The 25,774-nt window shown below is 40.7% G+C and overlaps 1 protein-coding gene across 1 annotated transcript in view; it reads left to right on the forward strand.

Moving 5' to 3' along the window:
* RAPGEF5 (Rap guanine nucleotide exchange factor 5) overlaps positions 1-24,492 on the forward strand; it is a 153,571-nt gene extending 129,079 nt beyond the window's left edge. The window contains exons 19-26 of the mRNA XM_057363632.1: positions 414-536; positions 1,734-1,912; positions 5,165-5,255; positions 7,909-7,959; positions 9,047-9,134; positions 12,190-12,254; positions 17,294-17,348; positions 20,758-24,492. Of these exons, the coding sequence (XP_057219615.1) occupies positions 414-536; positions 1,734-1,912; positions 5,165-5,255; positions 7,909-7,959; positions 9,047-9,134; positions 12,190-12,254; positions 17,294-17,348; positions 20,758-20,876 (771 nt within the window). The 3' untranslated portion in view covers positions 20,877-24,492. The remainder of the gene's footprint in view (positions 1-413; positions 537-1,733; positions 1,913-5,164; positions 5,256-7,908; positions 7,960-9,046; positions 9,135-12,189; positions 12,255-17,293; positions 17,349-20,757) is intronic.
* The last annotated feature ends 1,282 nt before the right edge of the window (positions 24,493-25,774 follow it).

A 25,774-nucleotide genomic window follows, 5' to 3' on the forward strand; every position in this document is an offset into this window, starting at 1 on the left:
TTCTAAATCCAATGTGTTTTCAGAATGTTTCTTTTTGTATCAGAAAATTTACTGATGTTTTAATTTAGGTTTTATTTTCTGATAGTTTCAGGGATTTTATYTTCATTATGCTGTCTGCTTGGTCAGTGTTTTACATTCAAGGTTGAGAGAGGGAGAGGGAGAGAAGAGAGAGGGACAAGGCCTCACTCTCCAATGGCAAATCATTGATCCTATTGACCCATTTCCCATTTCAGGCTATTTATTAAACAGGTTATAGCTCCTCCATTTTGATTAGTGGGGAAAAAAGCCCTCAGAGTGCACTTAGAGAAGATTACTTACTCAGCTCTGTTTGGTACYTTAGTCCAGTAACTCTTCCATTGCAGAACTTTTGGCATTCCTTGAGGGTTTTTTTTTGCTCTTCTCTATTCCCTTAGAACCCATTTTCTGAAAACGAGGAATTGCAGCARAGATCTGTGAGGATTTTGGGAATTAACACCTGGGATCTTGCCTTAGAACTAACAAACTTTGACTGGAGCCTCTTCAATGCAATTCATGAGGTAAGAAGCACCACATGCACTTGCAGGTGAATTAGTGTCCTGCAGCACTGCATCACTGTGATGCATTTTGGAGCATTGGTATTCCTGGGTGATGGTTCACTGCCATGACAGCATGATTTGGCAGCTCTCAGTGGTGGTGACAGGTCCAAGAGTTRTCTTGCAATCCTTGAGACTGAAAAGAATTGTCAAGGGTTTGTGAATTTCCTGTGTTTGGGCATTTCATACRTTCCCTGTATACCTGATGTGTTTTACTGAGATTTGTCTCAAGAGTAGAAGACCATGGCTTAACAAAACTGAGAGTTTTCTGAAAACTCTCTTTGTGAATCTTTAYGTATGCAAAATGTCTTATGCACTTGATAGTGTTTCAGTGAATACATGATTCCACAAATAATTTTCTTTCATATCACTTTAGCCACAAAAGAATTCACAGTTTCAGCAATTTAGATGGTCACATTACTGTTCTTGTTAGGCTTCAGTGAGATGAAAAATACTGGGCAGGCTTTATTAAATGGGATAATGGTGCACTTCAGGGCCYATTGGGTTGTTTCAATGACTTTGATAGGTTCTGGTTATAGCTGCTGAGTAAAACACAGTTRARAGCAGAAAATCTCTTTTGAAAATAYCATTCACTGRAAAGCACRTTGGCTTTCTGAGGAAATGAATGTGAAATTCACTTGCTTTTCACCAGATGCTTTCCTTTTCTTCATTTTTTGTTTCTTCTATTCAGTTTACACACTTAAAATTTGGAACTCGCCGAATTTGGGGTTTTGTTTTAAACAGAAATCAAGACTCACATCGCTACTGATTAAAAACTGGCCAATATAGGAACAAGTTGGGATAGAAATTTTTCAGATTCTGCAGTGGTTTGATATGATTGCTTTTTCATGCTGAAACAGAAGTGACGAAATGCAGAAATAAATTGTTTATGTGTTATACCTGGCTATAGCCAGAAATGGAACTGCAGGAATTCTCAAAGAAGGGCATACCTTGCAGGACTTTCAATTCAGTTGGCTTCTGTAATAATTCTCTAGATTTTGCTAAGCCAAACATGTATCATTTGCAATTGGATCATGGATAATGAGAAAATAACCACTTGTGACCAGAACCTTGTTTCAAAAACATACTTCTAAATAATTTATAGTTGTTTTATTTTTAAATTGTTTTACTATCCCTAATGATGTTGTCAATGTCTTCCAGCAAGAGCTGATATACTTCACGTTCAGCAGACAGGGCAGTGCTGAAAACACYGAGAATCTCAGTCTTCTGCTTCAAAGATGCAACGAGGTCCAGCTTTGGGTGGCCACTGAGATACTCCTCTGTAGCCAGCTCTGCAAACGTGTACAACTGCTGAAAAAGTTCATCAAGATCGCTGCCCAGTAAGTTGCTAGAGTTGCAAMAGAAATCCGTGAAATCACGTGGTTTGTTTGGCAAGGAGTAGGTGAAGAAGCAAGGAAAGAAAATGAATTTGTTGTCCTGTGTTTTGATAGCGTAGTAAGCACACGTAAACAAAACAGCCCAGAGATAACAACAGCAGACACTGGTCAAAACTGGACATGGTGGAGTGTCTGCTGCTCAAAACCCCCCTGGCAGCTCAGCTGCTGTGTCTGCAGGGTCAGCTGCAGCATCCCTGATGGTGCAGAGATAGCTCCTTCCTTAGTCAAGGACCGGATGGCAGCAAAAGTCACACAAGACTAGATGGAAATCAAAACTCTGTTATAAATTTGGAAGTCCTGCTTCTAGAAAGGAACCTCACTGCAGTAAGCTCCATGTCATCCTCTCTGGAGTACTCTATTTACTGGAGGGGTAGTTTTTCTTCATGGATTGGATTTTACAGTCTACTTTTCCACTGCTACTAAATAGTACTGCCATTTATTCTATGCCTTGCCACAGAATATAAATATATATTATACACAGAGATTTCTTTTCTCTGCAATCACTCTTTTAGTAACCAAGGAAATGGAGCAATTTAAATAAGTGCAATCATCCTTCTCACCTCTCTCTCCACTTTTTGGTCTTCYGCAATATTTGAATATGCATGTTCATGGAAAATGTATAATTTGTTCCCTTCATCGACTGGGCTGATTTAATTTGCAAGCTACTTACATACAAAGGACTGTTCTCTGCTGAAGCAGTGCCTTTAGAGAAATTAATTCTTCTAATCTAATCTAGTGTAACTTATAAATGTGATCTGATTTAGTTTGCAAGTTGTGTGGTATCCATTAATATGTTCATTTTCTGCCATATCAATGACCAAAAAATGRTTGGTTCTGTGTGTCTTGCTTGCACCACTGTAGCATTACTTTGCATCCCAGGAAAAGTTTTGCATCTGTCTCACATGAGTAAGAATATATTTGTTACGAAACTAAAATATTGCTCTATTTTTACTGATTCTATTCTGTGAAGTAAAAAGCCAAAGTTGTGGGGACAAAATACGGTTGTCAGTAAAGAGTGGACAGGCTCTGCCAGTGTGGTGCGGAAACATCCACACTGGAGAATGCAGCTGATGAAATGAGTGTTTAGTTTTCACAGGATTTTTTTTTTAAATCATAAAAGCTGATTTCTAAATCAACACACTACTGTATCTCATCAATTCTGGAAGAGTTGAGGAAAGAGGAACAATTAGGGTGGAAGGATGGTGTGCAAAGCACAGGATTCTCGTTGCGAGACACGAACCAAGCAGCCCTCCTGTTTTGTTTATGATTAAGGCAGAGAGGTAGGGAGCTCTGAACAGCTTTGGCTACTCCCTGTTCCCTACTCACAAATTCAGCCAGGAATCTTTGTGGTTTTCCTTTGGTCAGGAAAGCACCAGGACTACGATTTCACGTTCATCATCTGTGTGCTTTGCTGTGAAGGAATACCTGAAAAAAAAAAAAAAATTACACCATTGTGTCAATACATTAAAGGGAGACAAGGTTTTTGAAAAACAAAACAAAAAAAAAAATCCATGTGCTTCTGTTTATGAGTAGTCTAAAAGAAAAAACAAATGGATCAATACAGAAAATTAATTAGCATCATGATGAGTTAAAGAAACAAGTCCATGTAAGGTTAGAATAAACAGAGTATAACAGCAGCTTTTTTGCTGCCCACACGAGCAGTGGGTGGCTGTGAGAGAAATCCCTCCTTTCTACAGCTTGCTGTGAGAAGAGGGCCCACCCAACAGACAGTTTATGCAGACTGCCTTGGACACCTTCCTTGTTTTGAAATGAATTGCCTTTGGGACCTGCCTGGTTTAAATGATGAAAAGAATCTAAGCAACAAAGTTAGGATTAACTTAAAGACAGCTGAAGTGAAGTGAGAAATACAGTGTCTCAAGATAGTACACACTGATAAGGGTAGGGTTTATAAAATTTGTAACAAGTGCTGGCGATTTTCCAGGCTAAGGCCTTGACGTTTACTTTTCCCTGGTGATAAATCCCAGTGAAGCCAGTGGATTCATTCATACTTAAAATTATCTTAAAAGAGGATTCTCACTCTCACACACAAACCCACATAGCTGTATGTTTGTATGGTCTTCAGAAATCTGCAAGAGAAAGGGCAGTCTTTTTGTTTGAAAARGACTCAGTATTTCAGGATTTCAAGTTTCCTAATGGACTAGAAAATTAACAGGAAACAAGCATGGCCTGATTGTATATAGTAAAATGTCAAGAAATAGAGGTATCCAGTACATTCCATAGGGAGYTGTACTGGGACCTATACTAGCTGCAACTAGTTTATAAGGATATGTAAATTCAACACCAACCAGATTTTCAGACAATAAAAATGATGAGGGATTGCAAATGCATTGGAGGATAGATAGGAAAAGAAAAAAAGAATTATCTAAGGAGTCTAGTGGCATGTGCAAACAACAGTAGGATAAGATTTAATTTAGATAGATGCCAACTAATTCAGCTACAGAATGCTAATACWGAGCTGAAGAAATAAATGCATGATTGTAAAGAACAGCCCTGTGACAGAGGTCCTTGGGTGATAATAGATGACAAATTAAAAGAAAGGACAAAATGTGGTGCTGTTCCAAATAAATATTTTGCTGTTTGTTTTATGCTTGCATAAGAATGTAGAACAGTGATTATATTTCTTCTTCCCTCCCCACTGCCTCACTACATGAGAAAGTAGTGAAGGAAAGAAGGAATCACATGAGTTAAAATAAATTGCAAAGRATTCAATGAAGGATAATAACAATATGGAAAAGCAGATTGCAGGCCACAACCACAAAGAGAAATTGAAGGAACCTATGTTGTACAATTTACAGAAAAGATGAAAAAGGGGATGAAAATATTTATTATACAACAGAATAGAGGTCAAGGAATTATTCTGTATGGTAAAGGACAGCTGGGAGTAACTTGAACATTGAAAAGGGAAAATTACTTTTGACAGCAAAGGGAAAAAAAATAACCTGCCAACAACAGGGTTGATGAGACAGTAGAACGTTTTCTAAAAAACTTCTTAGAGACCCCATCACCTAGACTGCAGGTGGTTATGAGAGGACATTTAATGAGTTCATTATGTGGGAGATGATTGTATGTTAGTGCTGAGAGTTGAAATGAGACTCAGTAACCTAGGATACCTGTGCATTCCATTTATCTCTGATTCTGAGTACAAAAAAAAAAAATCATATTTTTATTCCTCAGCTGTAAAGCCCAAAGAAATCTGAATTCATTCTTTGCAATTGTTATGGGTCTCAACACTGCATCTGTCAGCCGCCTGTCTCAGACCTGGGAGGTAAGACACATCTTTATATCTTTTAGACGCTGTCAAAACCATTTTGCACAAAGGTTGTATGCTGGTGAATTATCTTTGCTTTTTAATTATTGGTTTTTCATGCTGAAATCAAACACAGAGTGAGTGTTGGTGGAAAAAATTCTTTGTGACCTGAAACCTTAGATACACAGCTATAAAGAAAAGAAAACTAAATGTGTCCTTCCAGAGTTTTAAGTAAGAACAAAGCACGGAGATCTTATCCACTTAAAAGAAAATAAATTATTCTAGCATTTTAAGTAGATATCAAAACAGAAAATCTTACAGAGGTGGCTCCAAACAAGCAACACCTTATTATGGAATAATTTAATTAAAAAGCCAAAACAACAAAGTAGAAATAAACCTTCTCTAGTTCTCGTTCATCAGATTTTTTTKCAGCTGCTCATCTTGAACAACAAAGATAGGAAATGAGCCATGAATAAGGAGCATACTGGAGAACAGAGATTATTTGCTTAAGAAGCTACTGGTTGTTACATAGAGCATGAGTGTGTTTAAAGGAAGGTCACAGTGGGATCTGTATTTATGTTGTGGATTTTTCGTTTCCATCCAAGTAGCATCCATATTGAGTCACACTATCCATACTGAGCCATGGTATCTGCAAGTTTACTGTGTCTGCCGATGRCCCAAATATTGGGGAAGGTGTAACTGAGCAGGGTAGGTTGAAGCTTTATCCCTCCTTAATGCCCTCAACACCACAGGTGGGCAGTACTTCAAAAACATCGGTGTGTMATACACAGTGACAGAGAAGGGCTGTGCCCTCCTGCCTTGGAAATACTCCTGAGCACCAGCAGCTGACCCCAAAGGACCATTAGAGCCTTACAAAGTTATCCAAAACACTTTGCAAAGTGTCCCCTCTTAGCTGAAACCATGCCTGTGGAAACATCACTCCTGTGTTTGCAGCTTTGAGACACAGAGGAGCAAGGACAGTGACTGTTTACAGGGACTCAGAGAGGCAAGGAGAGCTGATGTAAACAAGAGATAAAGTTAAAGAAATATTTTAGAGAAAAATATATACCTGAGGATGGTGATACAGAAACCCCTTGTCTCTGATATTTCTAAAACAYCTCTCTAGGGAGCATTTTCCCTGGCCTCCTCTTAAGAATTTCCTTCATTCCATTTCTCTGGGCTTTGGTCAGAGAGTGGAATAGATCAAGTACAGTCTCAAAGGCAATGATACAGATCTCTCCCGCAGAGAGAGACAGAACTCTGCTGTGTGCTGAGGCCTCTGGAGATGATGCTCTGCCGGTGGACTTCTCTCAGGAAGAGCAGAATATGTTGCTTGTCAGAACAAAGAGTGCATCTGCATATGTGCCGCTGTAMATATGTCACGTTTCTGGGTGTGAAATATTTATCAAGTCACATCCTTTCTTTTTTTTTTATTGGTAAAACTTCATTGCACTGGAAGTTTCAAAAGCAGAAGGTTATTTGCATTAGTAATGTGACTTCTAGAAAGTAGAGCAATGTTTTTTAATTAATTATAATTACTTACATATGTAAATGAAACAACCTTAATTTAAGCAGCGGTTTAGACACTAAATCATATTGGCTCTGCATTTGATTTCTTAAACAAGTAGTATGCTTTCAAGCACATTCTACTTTTTTTTCCTACAGTATCCAGTGTTTTAATGAGCCTCACTTTCCCTAATTTAAGATATAAAAAATATGCAATTGCAATTCCATGTTCAGTCACTTTAGCATTTTAATCATACACATCCACTTAATCTAATTGTTCTAAATCTCTTTTCTCTTGGTARTGTCACTGTGGCAGTCAGGATCTAAGGACAAAGACAAGACAGGATTTGTACTAAGAGGGGATTTCTTTTACTAAACTAACTACTGTGGTTGGAAAAAATAGACAGGCTTAAACTCCACACACCATTCTTCATGTCTGAAATACCAGCATGAAAATTTAAATGGCAAAACAATTGCTATGAGTGTAGTGATGTGARTCCATTAAAGCATCTTCGAGACGAAGGAAGTGGATGCTTGTGGAGTAGAGCAGGTGTTGGCATGAGGGYCAGGACAGTCGTTTGTACTTGGGCTCCCTTGGAAAGTGTTTTATGCAYCCTTCTGTGGGTTTAGGGTGAGATCCCAGAGACAGAGTAATCAGTTTATTAAGGAAATACCTCACTTTGGCACTAGTGTGTGTCAGTGTTGACCCYGATCAGCACTGGTGTGATGTGTAAAACAGCACTGAGTGTGAATCCCGTGCATTTCTAGAACCCCTGTTCTGAGGGAACATTGGTTACAATGAATGATTTAACCTGGATGCCATCTCACTTCTCAGCCTGACATGGATATTATTAAGTAAATGCAGCATTGGTGGAAGCTGGGGAAGGAAATAAAACCAGCTGCTAATGAGCAGTTTCCATAAAAGAAGGATGCAGGTTCTGGAAGGAGGCTGCAGGGCCTGTTTTTTTGCTGTCATTGCCCTGAACATGGTCTGTAATTAGGGCTCTGGGAGCTGAGGAGCAGAGGTTAACTGCATCTTGGTGCYTGCAGCAGGCGCCTCACCCAGAGCAGTCTTGTGGAAAAAAAAAAGCCTCAGCATTTTTCTGCCTAAATCAAATTCTCTTTGCTTTTTTTCCCCTCCCCCTCTCTGTTTTCCATACTTCAGAAAATTCCTGGGAAGTTCAAGAAACTTTTCACTGAACTTGAAAGTTTGACGGTAAGTATGGTATTAATAGCAAAAGAGCATTGTTTGCTTTACCTGCCTTCCTTCTTCCTAACTTATCTGGAATTTGCCTGTTATTGTCTGGAGCTGGACTGGTCATGTCAGATCCATGATTTGCCAAAGGCCACGTGGCTCTTCAGGGCTTCAAGGTGGTCTGCAAACATGAAAAGGAAAGAGGCTGTGTTCCTGACAGAGGGAGGAGGGGCAGAGAGAGGCAAATGCAGCATCAATTTGGAAGCTGTTCTTTTGCTGTGGTAGCTAATCAGCCTTTTTCTAAAGCAAAGTGCTGCAGATCAAGAGMAAAAGAGACCAGCTCAAGTTCTAAGAAACAAATGTCAAAATGTGAGGCTTGAGGGTCTTTGTCAGCATTATCAAAGCAGAATAAACAAATGTTTCCTCTGGCTGTCATGGCAGTGGGTGCCTGGTAAGATCACTGCCTGGCACGCGGAGCAGGAGATCCAGCTTTTACTGGCTGTCACGCTTCTGCACTTGGAGCTCTTTATAAATGAACGTGTTTTAAAGATTCTGTGTGAGCTGGCGTACAAAAGTGTGTGCTTATATGGGAAATTGTGATGACTTTTTCAATTGCCTACTCAATGCCACTGAAACACGCAACCTTATTTTCTTTGAAAGTCTCCAGTGTGCTGCGTGGATCTTAAATCAGTTTTTGTTGGGATTTTTTGTTGCTGTTTGGTGAAGCCGATTTTGGTTTTGTTTTTTTTTAAGAAGAAATTAATCAGCAATACATTCTGGGATAAATTTCGTTCTATATAGTAAGATATTTTGCTAATAGAAATTTATGGAAAAATTACAGAGCAGTCCAAGTGAATCTATTCTGCAGCTTCCTCTCAATTTAGCACTGCTTCATCTAGAGGAACATWATTGCTTTTGTTCTTTTCACTGTTTACGTTTCCTGTTCAGTTTAGCATGTCAGCCAGCTTAGAAAACCTCTAGCTACCTTGTATCCCAGAGAAACCTTTTATATCTAAATCATGTTCAGATCATAAGCCTGTAATGGATTTAGAATTGCTCTTTTTATAGCCTATTGATTTTTCTGTCTATTACTCAAATGGTTTTGTAGGATCCTTCTCTGAATCACAAAGCTTACAGAGATGCATTCAAGAAAATGAAATCTCCGAAAATCCCCTTCATGCCCTTACTTCTGAAAGGTAATGTTAAAGCTTGGCTGCTCTTCCCTGCTGTTAATTAAAATGAGTGTAAAGTGATTTTTCCTTCAGGTATTTTTTAGATGAGTATGTGACAAATACAGTGGTATCTACAAAATARCACTTGGTCTGGATAATAAACCACTTCCATTTAAGACAGGGGRAAGATGCCAATTTTCACACAGGTTTTAAAACTTCATGCAGTCCTGGCAGCTGTGGATAGAGCTGTGTGCTTTTGTTTTGTCCACATCCTCTTCAGGGGACAAGTGTGACCCTGCAAGCCCCTGGACCAGTGGCCATGGTCACTCTGCTACTCGGAGATGCTCTTTGGGAGATGCCTCCCTGCTTGGCTGGGATGAACCCCCTGGTGCCACCCTGAAAACAGAACYTGCCMTGTCTTTCTGTCCTGAAAGGAGGGYATTTCCAAGYCCCTTATAGGTGTGAAACAGATAAAATCYTACTATCTAAAATTATTTTTCAGAAAAATCTGTTAAAATAAAGTACAACTACTTGCTAATGCAGTGAGCTGGGCAGCTAATTAAGTGGCAAGTATTTCAAATATTCCATTGTCTTGGAGTCATTAATTATTAATTGCCTAGTCTTTGAAACACGGCAAATTCATTTGTTTATTCCTGTGTTCTGAAAGTGCTCTCTTTAGGCTGTTTATCCCAGCCTGCTGCTGCTGCTGTGAAATGTTTGAAGGCAGCTCTCCAGATCAGCCAGTGACAGTTTGGGAGCCACCAGACACTTCCCCTCTTTGCACACATCAAAGGAGTTTGCTTTAATTCAGATGGATACAATTATCAAGGCTTCAAAATCAATATTTTTAAAGCGTTCTGGAGTATTTCTTGCCTGCAAACAAAGGCAGCAAACACAAGTCACTTGTAGCAGTGATGTTTGCACAGCCCTACAATGTGGTGGATAAAAACATGCACCTAGGCAGCATTGGTATCTTTTTCTTGTATTGGAGATAGCAAGAAGACTTGGAAATTTATGCAGTATTGTCCTTCAGTACAGTGGTCCATAAGGAGATGTTGCCAAGGTTGGTAATTCCCAAAGTGTTGCAGAGTGCAAAGGAATTTATTCCATACCAAGCACATTTGTATTAAGGTCATTTCCAAGACCAGTAAAATAAGCATGGGTAGCACAGAAACCATTAATAACTCRGCAAATTGCTGTATTTCATCACAATAGGAACAAAAGTAGTTTCAATTAAAAAATGAAAATTCTTAAATTATGAAAAATAACTYCAGAGTGCCCTTTTAAAAGTTAATTAAATTTAAATGCGGAGCTCTCACAGCACACAGACACAGCTTTTGAAAATCAGGCAGATTTTTCAAATGTGTAATAAAATACTGTGATATACCCTTATAACCTAGTTCAGATGCAATTTTCTGCTCCACTGAATTTATCTAGACTCTTAGTTGTTGGCTGCAAAGCAAATTTCTGTTCCTTCTGCCCTCAGAGATATACACATTGCTGTCAATGACTTAAAAAGCTGTGTGGAAATTTCTGCTTCCAGTATAGGTTTTTCATTAGAAGTGACGGACAGTTTTTAACCACATTGATATAGACACAAGTACTGCCTGTGTCCTGAAGTGGTGTCCTTTCTGTGTCCCTTTCCCTGTGCCCCAAGGCAGGCCAGCAGAGGAGGTGTAGAGGGTGCTGCTCCCTCCTTTCCCTCTGATTTTTAGGATGCAGCCCAGGGGTAGGGGAGCTGCTGGAGTTCTGGGCAGCATGTGCTGTGTTTTCTGCGTGTCCAGGCTGGAATCCTGCCTGCCCCAGCCCAGCCCCCTGGGGCACAGGAGCTCTCCATCACCCCCCATAACAGCCCCAGCCCYGTTTCCATCGGTATTTGAAGCGTTTAGCATTTCAATTCCAGCCAATGACAAAATGCCCCTCAGGCACAGAGGGAGGCTTTGAAACCCAAGGAAATAAATCAGGTGGGCTGTTTTGGGGGAGGATGAAGCTGAAGGCGGATGGTGTGGGTGTGTATGTGTGTGACAAAACATCTCTGCAGGTTTCCAGTCCTAAAATGGCCCCAAACCTTGGGGTCCATGTGGGTATCAGAGGGACTTCTGGAGCTGAGCACAGAAGTGCTGAGGTGCAGAGGTTGGTGGGCTGACACTCTGCTGAGGGTGAGACATTTCCCATTTACTGTGTACCTTGGCTTGCACAGCTGTGACTCTTAAGGAGCAATGGTATTGGGGTGCCATCTCACCCCATTATCCTGTGTCCTCATGGATCTCCTGGGTGCTCTCACAGCCAGGAGAGAGCTGATGGGATGGTTGTGCTGCTCCTGCCAGTGTTTTCAGTAACCTGGAGGGTGCCCTGTTGAAATCAGAGTTCTATTCCCACAGGGACTCTATTCATATTCTTGGTACTTCATGTCCAAGACAGGTCTCACTTCTGACCTAATACACATTAGACAAACAGAAAAAAAATGGCCTTGAACTACTGTTTTAATTGTAATCTTAACTTGGCAACATTTATTTTGCCTGATACTCCCTCCCYGCATTACACTATGTTCAGTTCTCTTCCTGGAGCCAAATATAGACCTTTTCCTTTACCTCTGACCTTTCTATTTCCTTTGCAAATTCCCTCCAACAGCACTTGTTTTTTCCCTAGCCATGATGTTTATTTCAAGGCTTTGTACTTCACTTTGGTGTCTTGTGTTTTCCCTCTCTGGCTGGCAGACRTGGAGAGCAGACATGCCATGCAGGGCCATCCCTCTGGATGCCYTCCCCTGCTCCCAGCTATCCCTTCTATGTTATTCATCCCAGAAGTAGCACAGACCAGRTTTAATAAGAAACCATTATTCCCACTTGAAAATGCTATTCTTAACAATATATAAGTATTGTTGTTATCTGATAATTTTGCATGTCATCATTAGGCCAGGCTTTTTTTTCATGGTTACAAGATTTTGGGTTAATCCTTGATGGGATACTTCCCCTTTTTTTTCTTTTTGTTGCTGTTTAGTAATTTTATTTATTTGCATTAAAAAGACAAAATTATGAATAGTAATTGATTTTCTTTTTTTTTTTTTTAATCTTTTCAGATGTAACATTCATCCATGAAGGAAATAAAACATTTCTGGATAACCTTGTTAATTTTGAAAAGCTGGTAAGCTAATTCTGTCCTTCCTGTTTTTCAAAACATTCATGTTGTCTTCTCTCCTCTGCCTGCCTCATCTTGTAAGACTGAAAGGTTTTCTTCTGGCTGAATCAGTAAGAAATAAATGGGGGTAAAAAAGAGCAAGCAGGGTAAAACAGTCAACAATATCTCTCCCTTGCTCTTTTCCTCTGCTCCTCTCTTTTCCCATTCCTTCCTCCTCTACTTCTGTGTAAAATGGCTAAACCAATAGTGGCCAACATCACTGCCACACAGTGCACTTTTCATTTATACTCAGTGAGATCAAATCCTTTGCACCACCTTGTGGGCTGTTTTTTATGAGTTGGGTTCTCCTTCAGCTTTCTCTCTGAATTGTTTCTTTTTTCTTTCTTTCTTTTTTTTTTTTTTTTTTTTTTTTTTTTTTTTTTTTTTTTCCCTGAAGGCTTCTCTAGTTTATCACTTAAGGAGTGATTTCTCCAGTTTATCACCTGCCAGTGGTATTGTAATTTTAGGGATCTTAAATGAAACCTTTTGATCTAGGTTAAATGAGGAGGAAAATAATGCCTGAAATACAAATTAAACTTACTGTAAATATCACTCTTGTAGCTTTTATGTATAGGGACACTTGCTGACATTGTATTTTTGGCCACTTTAGACCGCCAAAGACATCATATGACATCCGCTTTAGACATCATATGACATCTACTCTGGCATGGTATTACTGATAGCGGTTTTACTTGCCTAATTTGCCTTGAGGTTTGGTAGTTTGTTTGGCTTTTTTCGTGGTGGTTTTTGGTTTGGTTGGTTGGTTGGTTTGGTTTGGTTTTTTGGTTTTTTTTGATAACCTTTTTGTGAGGTCACTTGATCTGTTCAGTGTGGAGGAGACTGAGACTCACTGCAGTTACAACTCCCTTGTGAGGGGAAGAGCAGGGGCAGGCACTGATCTCTTCTCTGTGGTGACCAGGGACAAGGAGTGGCCTGAAATTGTGTCAGGGGAGGTTTAGTTTGCAGATAAGGAAAAGATTCTTCATCCAGAGGGTGGCTGGGCACTGGAACAGCTCCCCAGGGAATGGTCACAGCACCAGCCTGACAGAGTTCAAGTGTTTGGACAATGCTCTCATGCACAGGGTGTGATTCTTGGGGATGGTGTGGTGCAGGAGCTGGACTTGAAGATGCTTGTGGATCCCTTCCAACTCAGCTTACTCTGTGATTCTATGGCACTGAAATTCAAAGCTTATATATCTGAACAGTGGTGGAGTAGAGAAACTTGGAAATTTTTTTATTGTCCTGTAGTATTTGACCAAGAAACCAAAATGTCCTTTGGGATTGCTCCAGGTGTGCCATGGGACTGTTRGTCCAGATGTCTGTGCTTGGTGAATTATGCCTAGCTATTTTCTCCTTGTGTTTACACTTGTTTGAGAATGAGTGCAAAACCATGGAGATATTCATGAACCAGATCTTGAACTTATTTTCACATTCTATCATGATGTATGTTGTCTTTCAACTTGAAAGAAGATGTAGACTCTGACTTTTGGACCTGAGCTCCCTTTTTTCGTGTTTTCTATTTGATTTCTGTACCTCTTCTTGTTGCAAGGTTTACAAGAATACCGATTTGCATTTAATGAAAGGTTTTCTTGTCCCAAGTCCATTAACTGTTTGACCTTTAGGTGTTTGCATAAAACTCATTAGCATGTTCTTCTTCATTGCCTCTTGGAAGTACATCCAATTAACATGTAAATTAAACTAGCCCTTGATGCACCATAACTGTTACTAAAATCCCCCCACTGGCTCATATATTTATTTAGTGACAATGTAGGATCTGATTCTTGTCCAGTCTTAGCAGACTGTGTTCATTTGTTTATTTGTTGTTTAATCATGGATATGTTTAATGTATGCTGGGCTTCCTGGTAAGAATCCCCGTCCTTTCTGTCTCCACTGTTTCTCCAGAGGCAGTGGGAGCTTTGCCAATTTACTACACTGAGACAGGATCTCACCTTTTCCATTCAAATGGATAATGGCATTTTAAATGGCAGGGGGGAGAGTCTGAGGTGATGGTTGTGGGGTAAGGGTCGTTCAGATTGACACTTCCTCCAAATTATCATTCAGATCACGCTCTCAGAAACATGCTGGCTCATGCAGCCCTGTCCATATGAATGCAGGCAGGAGTGAGAGCTGGGGAAGTGGGGGCTTAGGGGACATCTGAATATCAGTGTAGGGGAAGCTCCTGGCTTGGAGTTGGACAGTGAGGGATTTAGTCAATGGGCATGAATTAACAAGATGCATCACATATGATCACATACACATCAGGCCACATTTATTTTCTAATTACAAGGGCTTTGTCCCAAAGAGCARTGTCCTCCTTGGTGCTCTGTTCTGAACGCTGAAGTGCTGAGCACTTTCTGGCCTTTGCTGAGAAAAATCAGGATTGACATTGACTCCTGCTCGATTTGGATCAAGCCACTGAGCCTCACCTGCAAATTTGCTGTTGCAGAAAAAGAAGAAAAGAGTTATTCTACCATAGCAGATTACTGCTTTGGGGAAGGAAMTTACTCACTGTCATAAATGAGTAGAATTTCCACTTATGAATTTCAAAGCAAAGATGATTTCTTGTGTCTCCGTTTGGATCAGTATTTTGAAATATTTCATTTCTGCATTAAACATCTCACCTGAAGGAGAACTTGTCACTCTGAACTATTATTTTTTCCAACTATATTAGTTGGTTTAATAAAAGATCTTCTTTCTCCCAACCATCCCTGCTTTTATATTCTTAGACCTCAGCAATTCTACCATGACTGAATTTGATTTGACATGACATGACTGCAGTGGATACAAAGTTAATAAAAAATATAATGAAGGAAATTTGCAAAGAGAAGAAAAAGAAGTGCTCTTTTGTCTCAGGAAGGTTACCTAGCTGTGGCAAAGGTGAAGGGATTGCAGTGATTTGTTTAACTGCTTTTTAGGTAAAGTCTAATCTATGATAGTGTTAGATCAATAGTTAGTACCATGCCTCCTTCCTCAACTAAATCTGAAGGAATAAATGAAAATATAGTCACATCTTATATGGTCACATCTCAAGGTATTTCTGTGGTATTTTCTGAGCTGCTTCACTGAAACGTGGCTTCTTCAGATTTTTCTCTCCAGCCATCAGCCACGTCTTAGCAATGACATGTCTTAGCCACACTCCAGCAAACTCTATCACAGGTCACTGACCATTACCATTTTCGATAGCACCTGCTTACCTGGAGCCTTCAGCTGTAAGGAATGATRCGTGCAGCTGGGGGTTCCCAAACCCCACCCCCAAATATCTGTGCAGCCCCAAGCCTGAGGCTTTGTTGTCCTCAGTGAAGGGAATGCTAATGATCTYGGGTAGCTGGTGRCTGAAAAGCCACAAGAAATGTGTGYTAGTCACCATGCAAGCACCTCTTTAAACAGTCAGAAGGTAGCATTTGCTTTGCAGATACATTGGCTGACTTTTCTGCATTACTTTTGGTTYCCAGAGAGTTGAAACCAGAGAGAAATGCCTAATTAGGATGCTAAAGCCAGAGGATTTGCRATTCTCCTTTAAATGTTACACAAGGAGATTTTTCCCTTACCAGAGCATCASCTCCAGAGCCACTCTGGGGATGGACCCTCACAGTGACTGCAAAGGAGAGACAACAAAGAGTTACAGTGTGTGCAATAGTTGGGTCTCTCTGACTTCTAAAACCCAAATGCAAAGGGTTTTAGGCTGGAAAACGTCACAGTAGCAGCGCTGGTGGAAGTTGTTGTACTGCCAGTACTCRCATTATTGATCATGAAATTTAGATCATCTCATTAGAACTTCATTATAATCAGTGCAAGGACATCAGCACAAGAGAGTGTATAATTTCAYGGCAAATGAAGCACAGCGGGTAGCAAGAAAATTTATTTTTATTTACTGATGAAAGAAATATGAAGTTTCCATTAAACATGGTCTCATCRTAAGCTTTTCTGTGGAGGAGCCTTGTAAGCCACTCCCAGGATGTTGAGATGAGCTTTTCTGCATCATTCTGGTCTTAARCATGCTCTGCTCAAGATAGTTAATMTTTTCCACTTCCGATAATTTTTGWGGGAGATGTGAAAAGAGGGTCAGCTGTTTGCATGAGCTATCAGAGCATTCCTGCTAATTGCAATTTGCTTCAGTTACTTACTAGATTTGGTGAAGAAYTGCCACACAAACAGTCACATTAAAAAAAGTGATGGCCTAAGAACTTKATGGGTAGTATTTAGTGAAAATAAGCTCCCTCTACTAATTTGTAGTGAATAATCCAAATTTTTGTAAATTGAAGACCTGARCCTGAATGAGAAGCTGAATTTAAACTTTTTGTTTCCTCTGCTTAATSTAAGTGAAGGTCGAATATCCCTGTTAGGACCAGCTTTTGTTAAAATAGCATAATTACCAGACAGTTTTATTTGGTGCACACCAGTGGAGGTGTCAGAGTTCTTGCTCTGCAGCATTTAGGCAATGAACTCTTTTTTTTTTTTGCTGGTCAGGCTGCAGAGAGATGCCTGTCTGATACTGGTACTTGAGTGTGGTAGGCATTACTCAAATGTGTGCTCAGGGGTGTGGTCTGTGCCACACAGAGGCTTACAGTGTAATTATAAAGCATGTGGAGACAGAAGGAGAGGCTGCAGGCTGCAGAAAACTTTGGACAAGGCACTAAAACTGTGGTTGGACTCCCAAGCACTCACCCAGTCCACTGGAGTTCCTTGCTGTAGGCTTTCAGTTTATTAAAAGTCACTGGAACAAAAATGAGCAACTGTTTGGTTATTTTTCATTACCACTTTCTGCGGGTTCCTGGGGAGTTGTTATCATTTAATCTGGGTGATATCAATAAGACATCTGTCTAACCCTGTTTCATCAAAGGGTATCACTAAGATAAAGAGCAGAGTTTCTGCTGCTGTCTTCCTTTTGAACCTTGCCACAGTTGCTTTTTGCTGTACAGTGTAGGACAAGGAGATTTTTCAGGCTTTTCTAATGACAGAATCTGTCTCGGGTCTTTGCACTGATGTTTTTTAATTTGTCTTTGCAGCACATGATTGCAGATACTGTTCGGTCATTGAGACATTGCAGAAATAACCAATTTGGTGAGTAGACAAAATTTCCTACTTATTTTGCCTTTGTACATCCTTGAGGGTTTGTTGGTGTTTTGTTTTGTTTTAGTTTTTTTCCTGTTTTCTTTCCAGTTGATAGTATTTACTACAGCAGCAGAATGTGGTCAAAAATTATTTAACCAATTGTCAAGAGAGGGCGTCATTGTTGGGAGGTCAACATAGCAGAAACCACAGTTGGAGGAAGCTTTCGTTTACAAAATGTTTCTAGGAACAGCTTCCAAATTTAAATGAATTACTTTCCTGCAACAAYTGCCATCTCTTCAAAACCCTGTGTAAGCTGCATTTAGTAATGGAGGCCTCTGGTGTCTGCTGCTGTTTCTCCCTCTCTCACCCATGAGTGAGCTCAGTCGAGGTGTTTTGGTGAGGAATTCTCAGCTGCTTTGGCTTCCAGGAGCTGAACCATGGTACTCAGCCCCACATCTTTCCCCTCAGCTCTTCACCAAGTGCAATTGTTTGCTTATTTGGGGTTCTTAAGGACATTTCACAAAACCATGGAAGCCTTGAAGGAATGAAGATCCTGTGGGTTTCTTGAAAGTAGCTGAGTAGGAAGAAATGAGGGGRTTGTTTCCTCTTTTAGGGGAAGCTGCAAATGTGGCTGTGCCTGCTTGAGACACTGGAGAATCTGTGTTGAAGGGAATGATCATGAGTGACTCAGCTGCACAGAGGAGTTTTTATGTGTGCTTTTTTGTGTGTTTTTGTTTTGTTTTGGGKTTTTTTTTGTTTGTTTGTTTTTGTTGTTGTTGTTGTTCCCGCCTTAATAGCCAGCAGAGAATCCAACCCTCAGGGACCATGCCAGAAGAGTTCAGCTCTCTTTGTTCTGCTGCTTACAGAGGAGAAACCTTGTTTTTCTCCTTCTCAGTGTTCTTATTCTCTGCGTATATGTTAAATACAGGAAGGGGACACAAGAACTACTTTAGGAAGTGGTTACTTTTTAAGCCAAACCCACTAAACATGTCATTTATTGAGGCCACTAAAACCTCTTTTTCAAAGAGAAGTTCAGAACTGTGCTGCAGCCTTGGGGAAAATAGAGTAGAATAATATCTTTTTTTCCACTGAATTTTCAGCAGCTGTCAGCATTGACTCCAACAAAAAGAATAATAATCWTAATTTTAATTATAAATACAGGTACCTTGGAGAATAATAGGTACTTTTTAAGAGTTTTGTTAAACTCTTAAAAAGCTCCTTTGTTCTATAGAATTACCTCGTGTATATACAGTATTACTTTTAAACAGAGGCTGCTCCATATTATGGTTCTTGAGTAACATATATATATATATACATATATATATATATATATATATGAATACATGAAAGAGAGGGAGAAGGTGGGAAGGAGCAAGATGTGCCTTTTTTAAATTCAGATATTGAAGGAAATATTGATTTCCTTTTCCCAAACCATGCCTCTGTAAATTAAAATGTCTTCTATTTGGCATTATGAAAAGTAGCTTTGGYTCCTTTCAGTGATGTGAGGAGTTTTTGCACCTTTCCTGCATCTCTTTCATCTCATTTTTGCCTTTTTATTTTTTCCAAGTGGTTTTGTAAGTCTTGCAACATAAATCCGAGGTTAATACCTGAGATTTATCATATAATCTGGTAGTTTGAAGTAGGCAATTGTTATTTTATTTTACCACAGACCTGATTTATTGTGAAGCTGGCATTTAAAAAGCAGCTTATACAGACATCCCTGTAGGCATTTTTTTTTTCTTAAATTCGTTTAGGCATGAAATGAATTCACTGAATATTTATTGAGACTTTATGGCCAGTTTCCTTTTCTAGTGGGCTTATTTTGCTCTCAGGAATGTGAATTTTTCTGCTGCATCAATTCCCAGACTGGTCTAAGAGCAGCAGGCATCTCACTGTAGGAAGGAATTCAAACAAAACTAAGCAAGGAATATTATTATTGTTTATGAACTGTATCATGTGTATTAAGTTTGCAGGCCAAAGTGTTTYTGGATTAGAAATTGGTTAGGTTCCAAATAAGACTAAAATGACTTTTTAATGGAAATAACATTTATAACCTAAACCCTGAAAACAAATAATAGCATTTCCAAAGTGAGGAAAAGCTGCCTGAGAAAATAACATAATTCAAGCTTTTCTCATTTGAGGTGTTAATGAGAAATACAAATGTTTTTTCAGTATGTTCAGCACAGCTGCTGGGATCCTATTCCCTCAGAACAAAAAGGTCAGCTCTGTGTCCTGACACAAATTTATCACTTTATCCTGTTCTCTCCACATTGCCCAGGGTGGGTGGCTGCTCTGCAGGCGCTCTTCAGAAGAGCTGCCAGGAGCCCCTTTAGAGGCCATCCCGAGTTACCCACACTGCATCCTGCAGCCATCCTCGGGAACAAGTGGGATGGGAGGTTGCTGGCAACTTTCTCATGTAGCTGGAGAGTGTGGAGAAAAGGATAATAATGAAACAAAGGAGAGGAAAGAAGCGTGTGAGTTAAGCTGATTGGTTCAGGGAATTTTGAGGGGTTTTCTGTTTCAATTTACAGTAATATTATTGAGAATTCCTTGAGGACATAGACAGGAATAGGGCTTTCCAACATTTGCTTGTTTGCCAGCAGTCAGCAATGTTGCTTTCTCTGCCTGTCTTGATGGATCATGGGCTTGTTTTTTGGTTTTTTTTTTTTCTATTTCTGCTGGTACCAGCCGTGCTGGGGGTTTTCACAGGCAGTGAGTTCCCACAAGCCCATTTTGAGCATAAAGCTTGTAACAGAGAACAACTGCTATTGAGGCCACCCTTCAGTTTGTCTGTTACACAGCTAATTCTTCTTGCTGTGTAAACTCCCATGAAATGACAGCATGACTCCTGTCTCTGTTACTAGATCAGAAATCAAAAGCATAACAGATCAAAACGCGGGGACCTGTCAGAGCAGCTTTGAAGAGCTTTYGTATCCATCTGCTGCGCTGTCACCTTTCACCAGCTCTGAAGAAAATCATCCAGGGCCTGCTGTCTCGTGGACTGGTGCTAAAATCTTTTAAAAGTTGTAGGCTGGGTTGCCCACCCTTGCTCAAGGTCCCATTGTGCTGCCAGAGCAGCACAAAGGAAACCTTGAACCACCCTTAGAAGGGATGCACTGCCTGTACGGCCAGCAGAAGTAAATCTTCTTGAGAAGAGTCAGCTTCTTGCTATCCACATGTCCCTCCTTTATGCGTGCTGGCTGCCCAGAGTTGTCTATTTCTGTTTTTTCCCTCCCATTTTCTCTATCTAGCTGTTACCTCATGCATTGCACGGAAACAGCAACTCCTTTGGATTACTGGCTGTCTTTCCTGTGGCTGTCTAGCACCTGACAGGTGGCACACAGTGACATTGTGACACAGGACAGAGGAGCAGGCGAGGCACAGCTTTCTGATCCATCTCCTTTCTCCTGTCTTGCAGGCAATGAAGTTCCTTCGAAAGAGCATCACGAGCTGAAGCCATACGTGCACCACCTGCATGTCATCGACAACCAGCAAGCTCTGTTTGAGCTCTCCCACAGGATAGAGCCGCGAGTGTGAGCCTACACAGCTTCCCATAACCTTGTAACTGCAGCACTTTGAATTCAGTGAATGTTTATGCCAAGCATGTTGCTTCCCTTTACGAGAACAGTTTACTGAGTTTTATCAGTAGCTCACACAACATGCGCAGGAAAATCAGGCGAGAGCCAGCAAAGGAGCTGCTCGCAGAGTTGCAGGGCAAGCTTGGTGCCATTCCCGCTGGTCACTGGGACTTGAGGGAGTCGAGCAGTGTCCTTTGAGCTCAGGAGCTTGGTTTCTGTGAAAATATTGTTTGGTCCAGTGTAGCTTTCAATGCAGATTCTGCCAGTATTAGAAAGGAAGGAATCGTCGTGTCGCAGCAGCAAAACATTTCAGCAAGCAGCATGCCTCRAGGGGGCTGATTCCCTGTTCACCACAGTGTGTACCTCACTAATTCAAGGCTGCCAAAGTATTGTTGCCAAAAATTATGTGCAGTCTGTGCAGCTCCCATGMGTCCACTGGAGCATCATATCTGAGATGTGTGAGCAACCGAGAAGGGGAATATAAAAAGGCAGCACAACCAGATGAAACTCGAGGGTGTGTTGTGATGTGGGGTCAGCAGTAAACAGTTCACTCTGCTATGGCTCCTTTAAGAATATGCTTTATAAAGCACGCTGTAAGAGCCCATCCACTTTTATTGTAATTTATAGGCACAATTGTTTGTATACTGAAAAGATGTTATTTTCTTCCTTTTCAGTTATCTCAGATTTAGCACCAGCTCCTGCAGTTAATGTGTTATAAATCATTATAGCAAGGARCTTTGTTTTCTGCTTGGATTACATCCTCCTTGGTGTCTATTCAGAGRCAAAAGCCTACATCCACCTACATTTCTAATTCCACCCCCAGAAATACCATTTCAGCAGGAAAAACTTCACCTAACTTGCACATGCTTCTAGTTTTTAAAGAATCGAATGGTGCACCTTAGAGGGTGCCAGTGTCATTACCTGCACACACACCAGGCTCTCAGCATCAGGGTCCCTTTACTGCTTTTGTCCCATCCACAGCCCTTCCCTGGACAATTCTCACGTACCTCAAAGTACTCCATCTGGCTCTGTACTGAGGCAGCATTTCTAAAGTCTTTTCTACAGCTGACCTACATCTCGAGCACCACCATCACCGTAGCTCTGGTTTGCAGTGCCAAGAAGTTGCCCTGAAATGACCCAGTGAATGCCACGATGTGCTGGGTGCTCTTTGGCGTGTGTTCGTGCACTGACTCACGGTGACAGTCCCTTTGCAGAGCAGGAAGGATACATTGCATTGCTTGCCCATCTCTGTTGTATGTTTTCCACATGAGGAAGACTTCCAAGAAAATGCTCCTTTACTAAAATGTGGGAATACTGAAGTAGCATGCTCTTCGTCATTGTGTTATCTCTGGTTTAAAGGGATTAAAAAAAAAAAGCAGCTTTAACAGGTAGTCTGTGGGGGAATCTGTAAGATGCATTCAGTTTTCCCATCTGTGAAATATTGTATAGATCTATTGTAAAGGAAACAGATGTTTCAGAAATGTATTTGCTTGTACTTTGTTATTATCAAATACTATATGATTTTTTTTTAAGAAAAAAAAATCTTCTTTTTACCCAGTAAAAAGAAAAAAAAATAAACTCTTGCTGGCCATGGAGTAAAAATTTCCTATGTTCTTCTGTAGATGTGACTGCATATATTGTAAATAACTCTTTTGTGCAAACAGACCAAAACTGTTCAAATGAAGATACTAGCTGTGGTGGGCTCCTTTTCACAGTGTAAGAACAAAAACCAGAAACAATTTGTTGCWTATGGTTTTGCAGTTCTTCCTAGGGCTACAGCATTTGGAATTCCCACCCTAGCTGCATTACCTGGATGGTTTCCTGGGTTTTGAGCTCCCTCTTGTGATTTTTTTTTTATTTTTACTGTGGCATTATTTTTAGAAGCCTGTTACATAGACCAGCCTGCATGCTTCAGCTCGTATGGTGTAACACTCTAGTCCACAAAGTTGTTCTGGAAATCTGTGGGARAGGGAGCATTCAAAGGTATTTAGGGTGAGAAGGTGGGGCTGTTTCTCAGTTTGCTGCATTTGGCTCTGTGATATTTTGGTAGTTACCTTGGATGAAGCAGCAGCTGTGTTGGAGAACAATAAAGGACAAGGAAATGAAAGAAGGCGGGGGAGAAAAAAAAAGCAAAAAGTTGACTCTGTGCTGAGGCTTTGATTTGAAAGCCTGCTCGACCTACCTGGAGTGCTCCTCATTCATCCAATTCAGAATAAAGTGAAGGGATGGGTTAACTCATACCAATATGCTTCGAGCCAGCTGGGGTGCTGGCTTTCTGCACCGCGCTAATTTCACACTAAAGCAGGTGTTGTCTGCCCCCTGCAGCTGGCATAGAATCAGTCTGAAGGCACACAGCCCACACCAACCTTGTTATCTGTGCTGTGACTAATTATACAACTAGCCACAGCTTTACAAACTGGTTTTTATGGTGGCCTGAGTAACCTGGATTTAAGTTTCAGGGGTAAGGGCCCGACATGCCTGCATCCCTTTAATGTTGAAAATATGAGCTTTATAACTGTTAACTATAATGGGAAAGTAAATAGCCCAAACCTATAGCTAATGTGTCTGTTTAAAAAAAAGCCCTTCAGAGCCTTCATTCCACAGGTAAAATATTGCAGAGCTTTGCTGCAGACTGGGGAGCAGTTTGAAGGTGTGGTGTTTGGGAGAAGAACTAGAAGAAAACTCAGTGATAGGGAAGGGTGACACTATCCAGCCTCTGCTAGGGTCCAGCACTGGCAATATTGTGTGATTTTTTTAACATCCTTTAATAGTGCAATTAGGTTATGTAGTATAAAATCTATAAAGCTTGTAAATTCCATTTATCACAATCACACCTGGGGTTAAATACTCTGCATCTTGGCTTTTTTTTTGGTAGCTAGGAGGAGTAATTAGACAGAACAAAGGAAAGAGCTGTGTCACTTTACACCTCTTTGATTTTGTTGGGACAAATTTAGATGTTTCTTTGACACAGCTTTTTGATTCCAGCACCATCTCGGATACCAATAAATTTCATWTGCATAGCAGTGGCAAAAAAGGGTGTTATCAGAAATAATAGGACCTGTGCTGCTGGAAAACGACAAAGAAAGTTGTAAATATTAAACATTTTAGCAGAATAATATTTATTTGCATAGCCTATTTATTGTCATCTTATACACTGTTAAACACTGGGATGAAGTCAATGAGCTGAGGTAAGAACACCTGCCTGCCCTCTCCTGAGTGCCATAATGGTGTCAGCTTGCATTAAAAATAATAAAATAGAAACCCCCAAATCAAGGTATTTACCTAACTTCTCAGGGACTACAGCTAGTAGTTATCCACCCTTATGAGACCTGGTATGTATGAAATAATCTGATTTACCAGAATCAATGTTGCCAATGTTTTCCTTTGCATATTTCATGCTTGTTTGCCTCTGTACATATTATTGTGTCGTGTATTTATGAGAGCTAGTAAGCAATAATTTATATGTCAAAATGGCCAAGCAATACAAGGTTAAAACTTGTAGAAGCAACTGTTATGTTTATCTTGCATTTTCCAGTGTTTTTTAATATTGCTTTTCAAAATATAAAAACTACCTTAATGAAGTCTGGGCTCTGTGCCTTCATGCCTACCACACACATTTATTGTTCCTGTATGGAATGTTTTACTTCCAGTCATTCATTCAGTCCATTTTCAGTTCAGACCTTCAGTGCATTTGTGAGATGGATGCAGGCTTGCCCAGAGGCTGAGGAGCCTGACCCCTTCCAGAGCTGCWCATCTGTCTCTGGTCAGTGGGACTTGCTGGTCCCCATGTTTCAAAGCAGGAATGATGTTAGTGGGGCCTCAGCTGTGCCCTGTCATCACAGCACAAAGAAGGGCCTCGAGCCACCACGAGAAGTCCCTGTGGGAGAGGGGAGGAGTAAATCTATCTTCATATCCTCTGGAGCCTGCTTATTGGCACTTGATCCTCTTACTGAGGACAGCAAATGCTTTCYCCTGTCATCAGTCATCCCTGATGGTGCCGTTTCCTCTCCTTCCTCTTTGCTGGTCTGCAGCAGGAAGGCAGAGCTCAGGAAGGGCTGCAAGGGCACTGTAAAGCAGCTGAGGTTTGCCCTGTCCTTCCTTCCTTTCCACTTGCAAATTCGGGGAACTGGCAAGCCCAACCTGGCTGTGTCAAACAGAAATAACCCTTGGCACCGCCAGCATGATGTCTGTGCAGAGTGCTTCACAAACAGGCACTGCTTAATCCTCTGAGTGCCTGCACCTTAAGCAGTTTTAAGCCTGACCTTAAAAGTGTTTGTGCTACTGTTAGCACACAGACAGGGTGAACTCTAACCCTGATATTTAAAAGAAGCCTGAATTGTTGACACTCCTCTCTAATGATACTTAAAGATCCATTACAGACAGGCATGCTTTTCCAGATCCAGTTGCACAATCTGAAGAGTTCATGGTCCCAGCTGTTTATTGCCATCCCTTCACTGGATATCAYTGCTCTCCACGGTGTAGCCCAGAAGATTGGGAGAGAACTTCCCGACCTGTTGCAGTTATGAATCTGCACATGGCTACATGCAAGCAGGTAACTGCTAAAAGGACTCTCCTTCCCTCCATTGTCCTTGCTGGGAGACTGTCACAAGAAGGGTGATGACACCTTTCTGATGATTTGCAAATGGCAGGRTGTGGAGCTGAGGACAGCTGCCTGACAAGCTCCAGTTGTGCCAGAAGAGCCACAAGAAGAGATTGCTGTGCTGCAGATGTTGTCCCTTGAGACCATCTTGCCCAACTATTCAAACAATCCTCAAAGAATCCTCTGCCCTCTCCACCTAAAAGAGCTTGCTTGGCAAAGGCCTGCAATTTTAGCTGGTCAAAGGACTCTGAATTTTA

The sequence above is a fragment of the Malurus melanocephalus genome, unplaced genomic scaffold (assembly GCF_030028575.1).
Source record: "Malurus melanocephalus ecotype Western Australia unplaced genomic scaffold, MMel_1.1 scaffold_29, whole genome shotgun sequence".
Lineage (NCBI taxonomy): Eukaryota > Metazoa > Chordata > Aves > Passeriformes > Maluridae > Malurus > Malurus melanocephalus.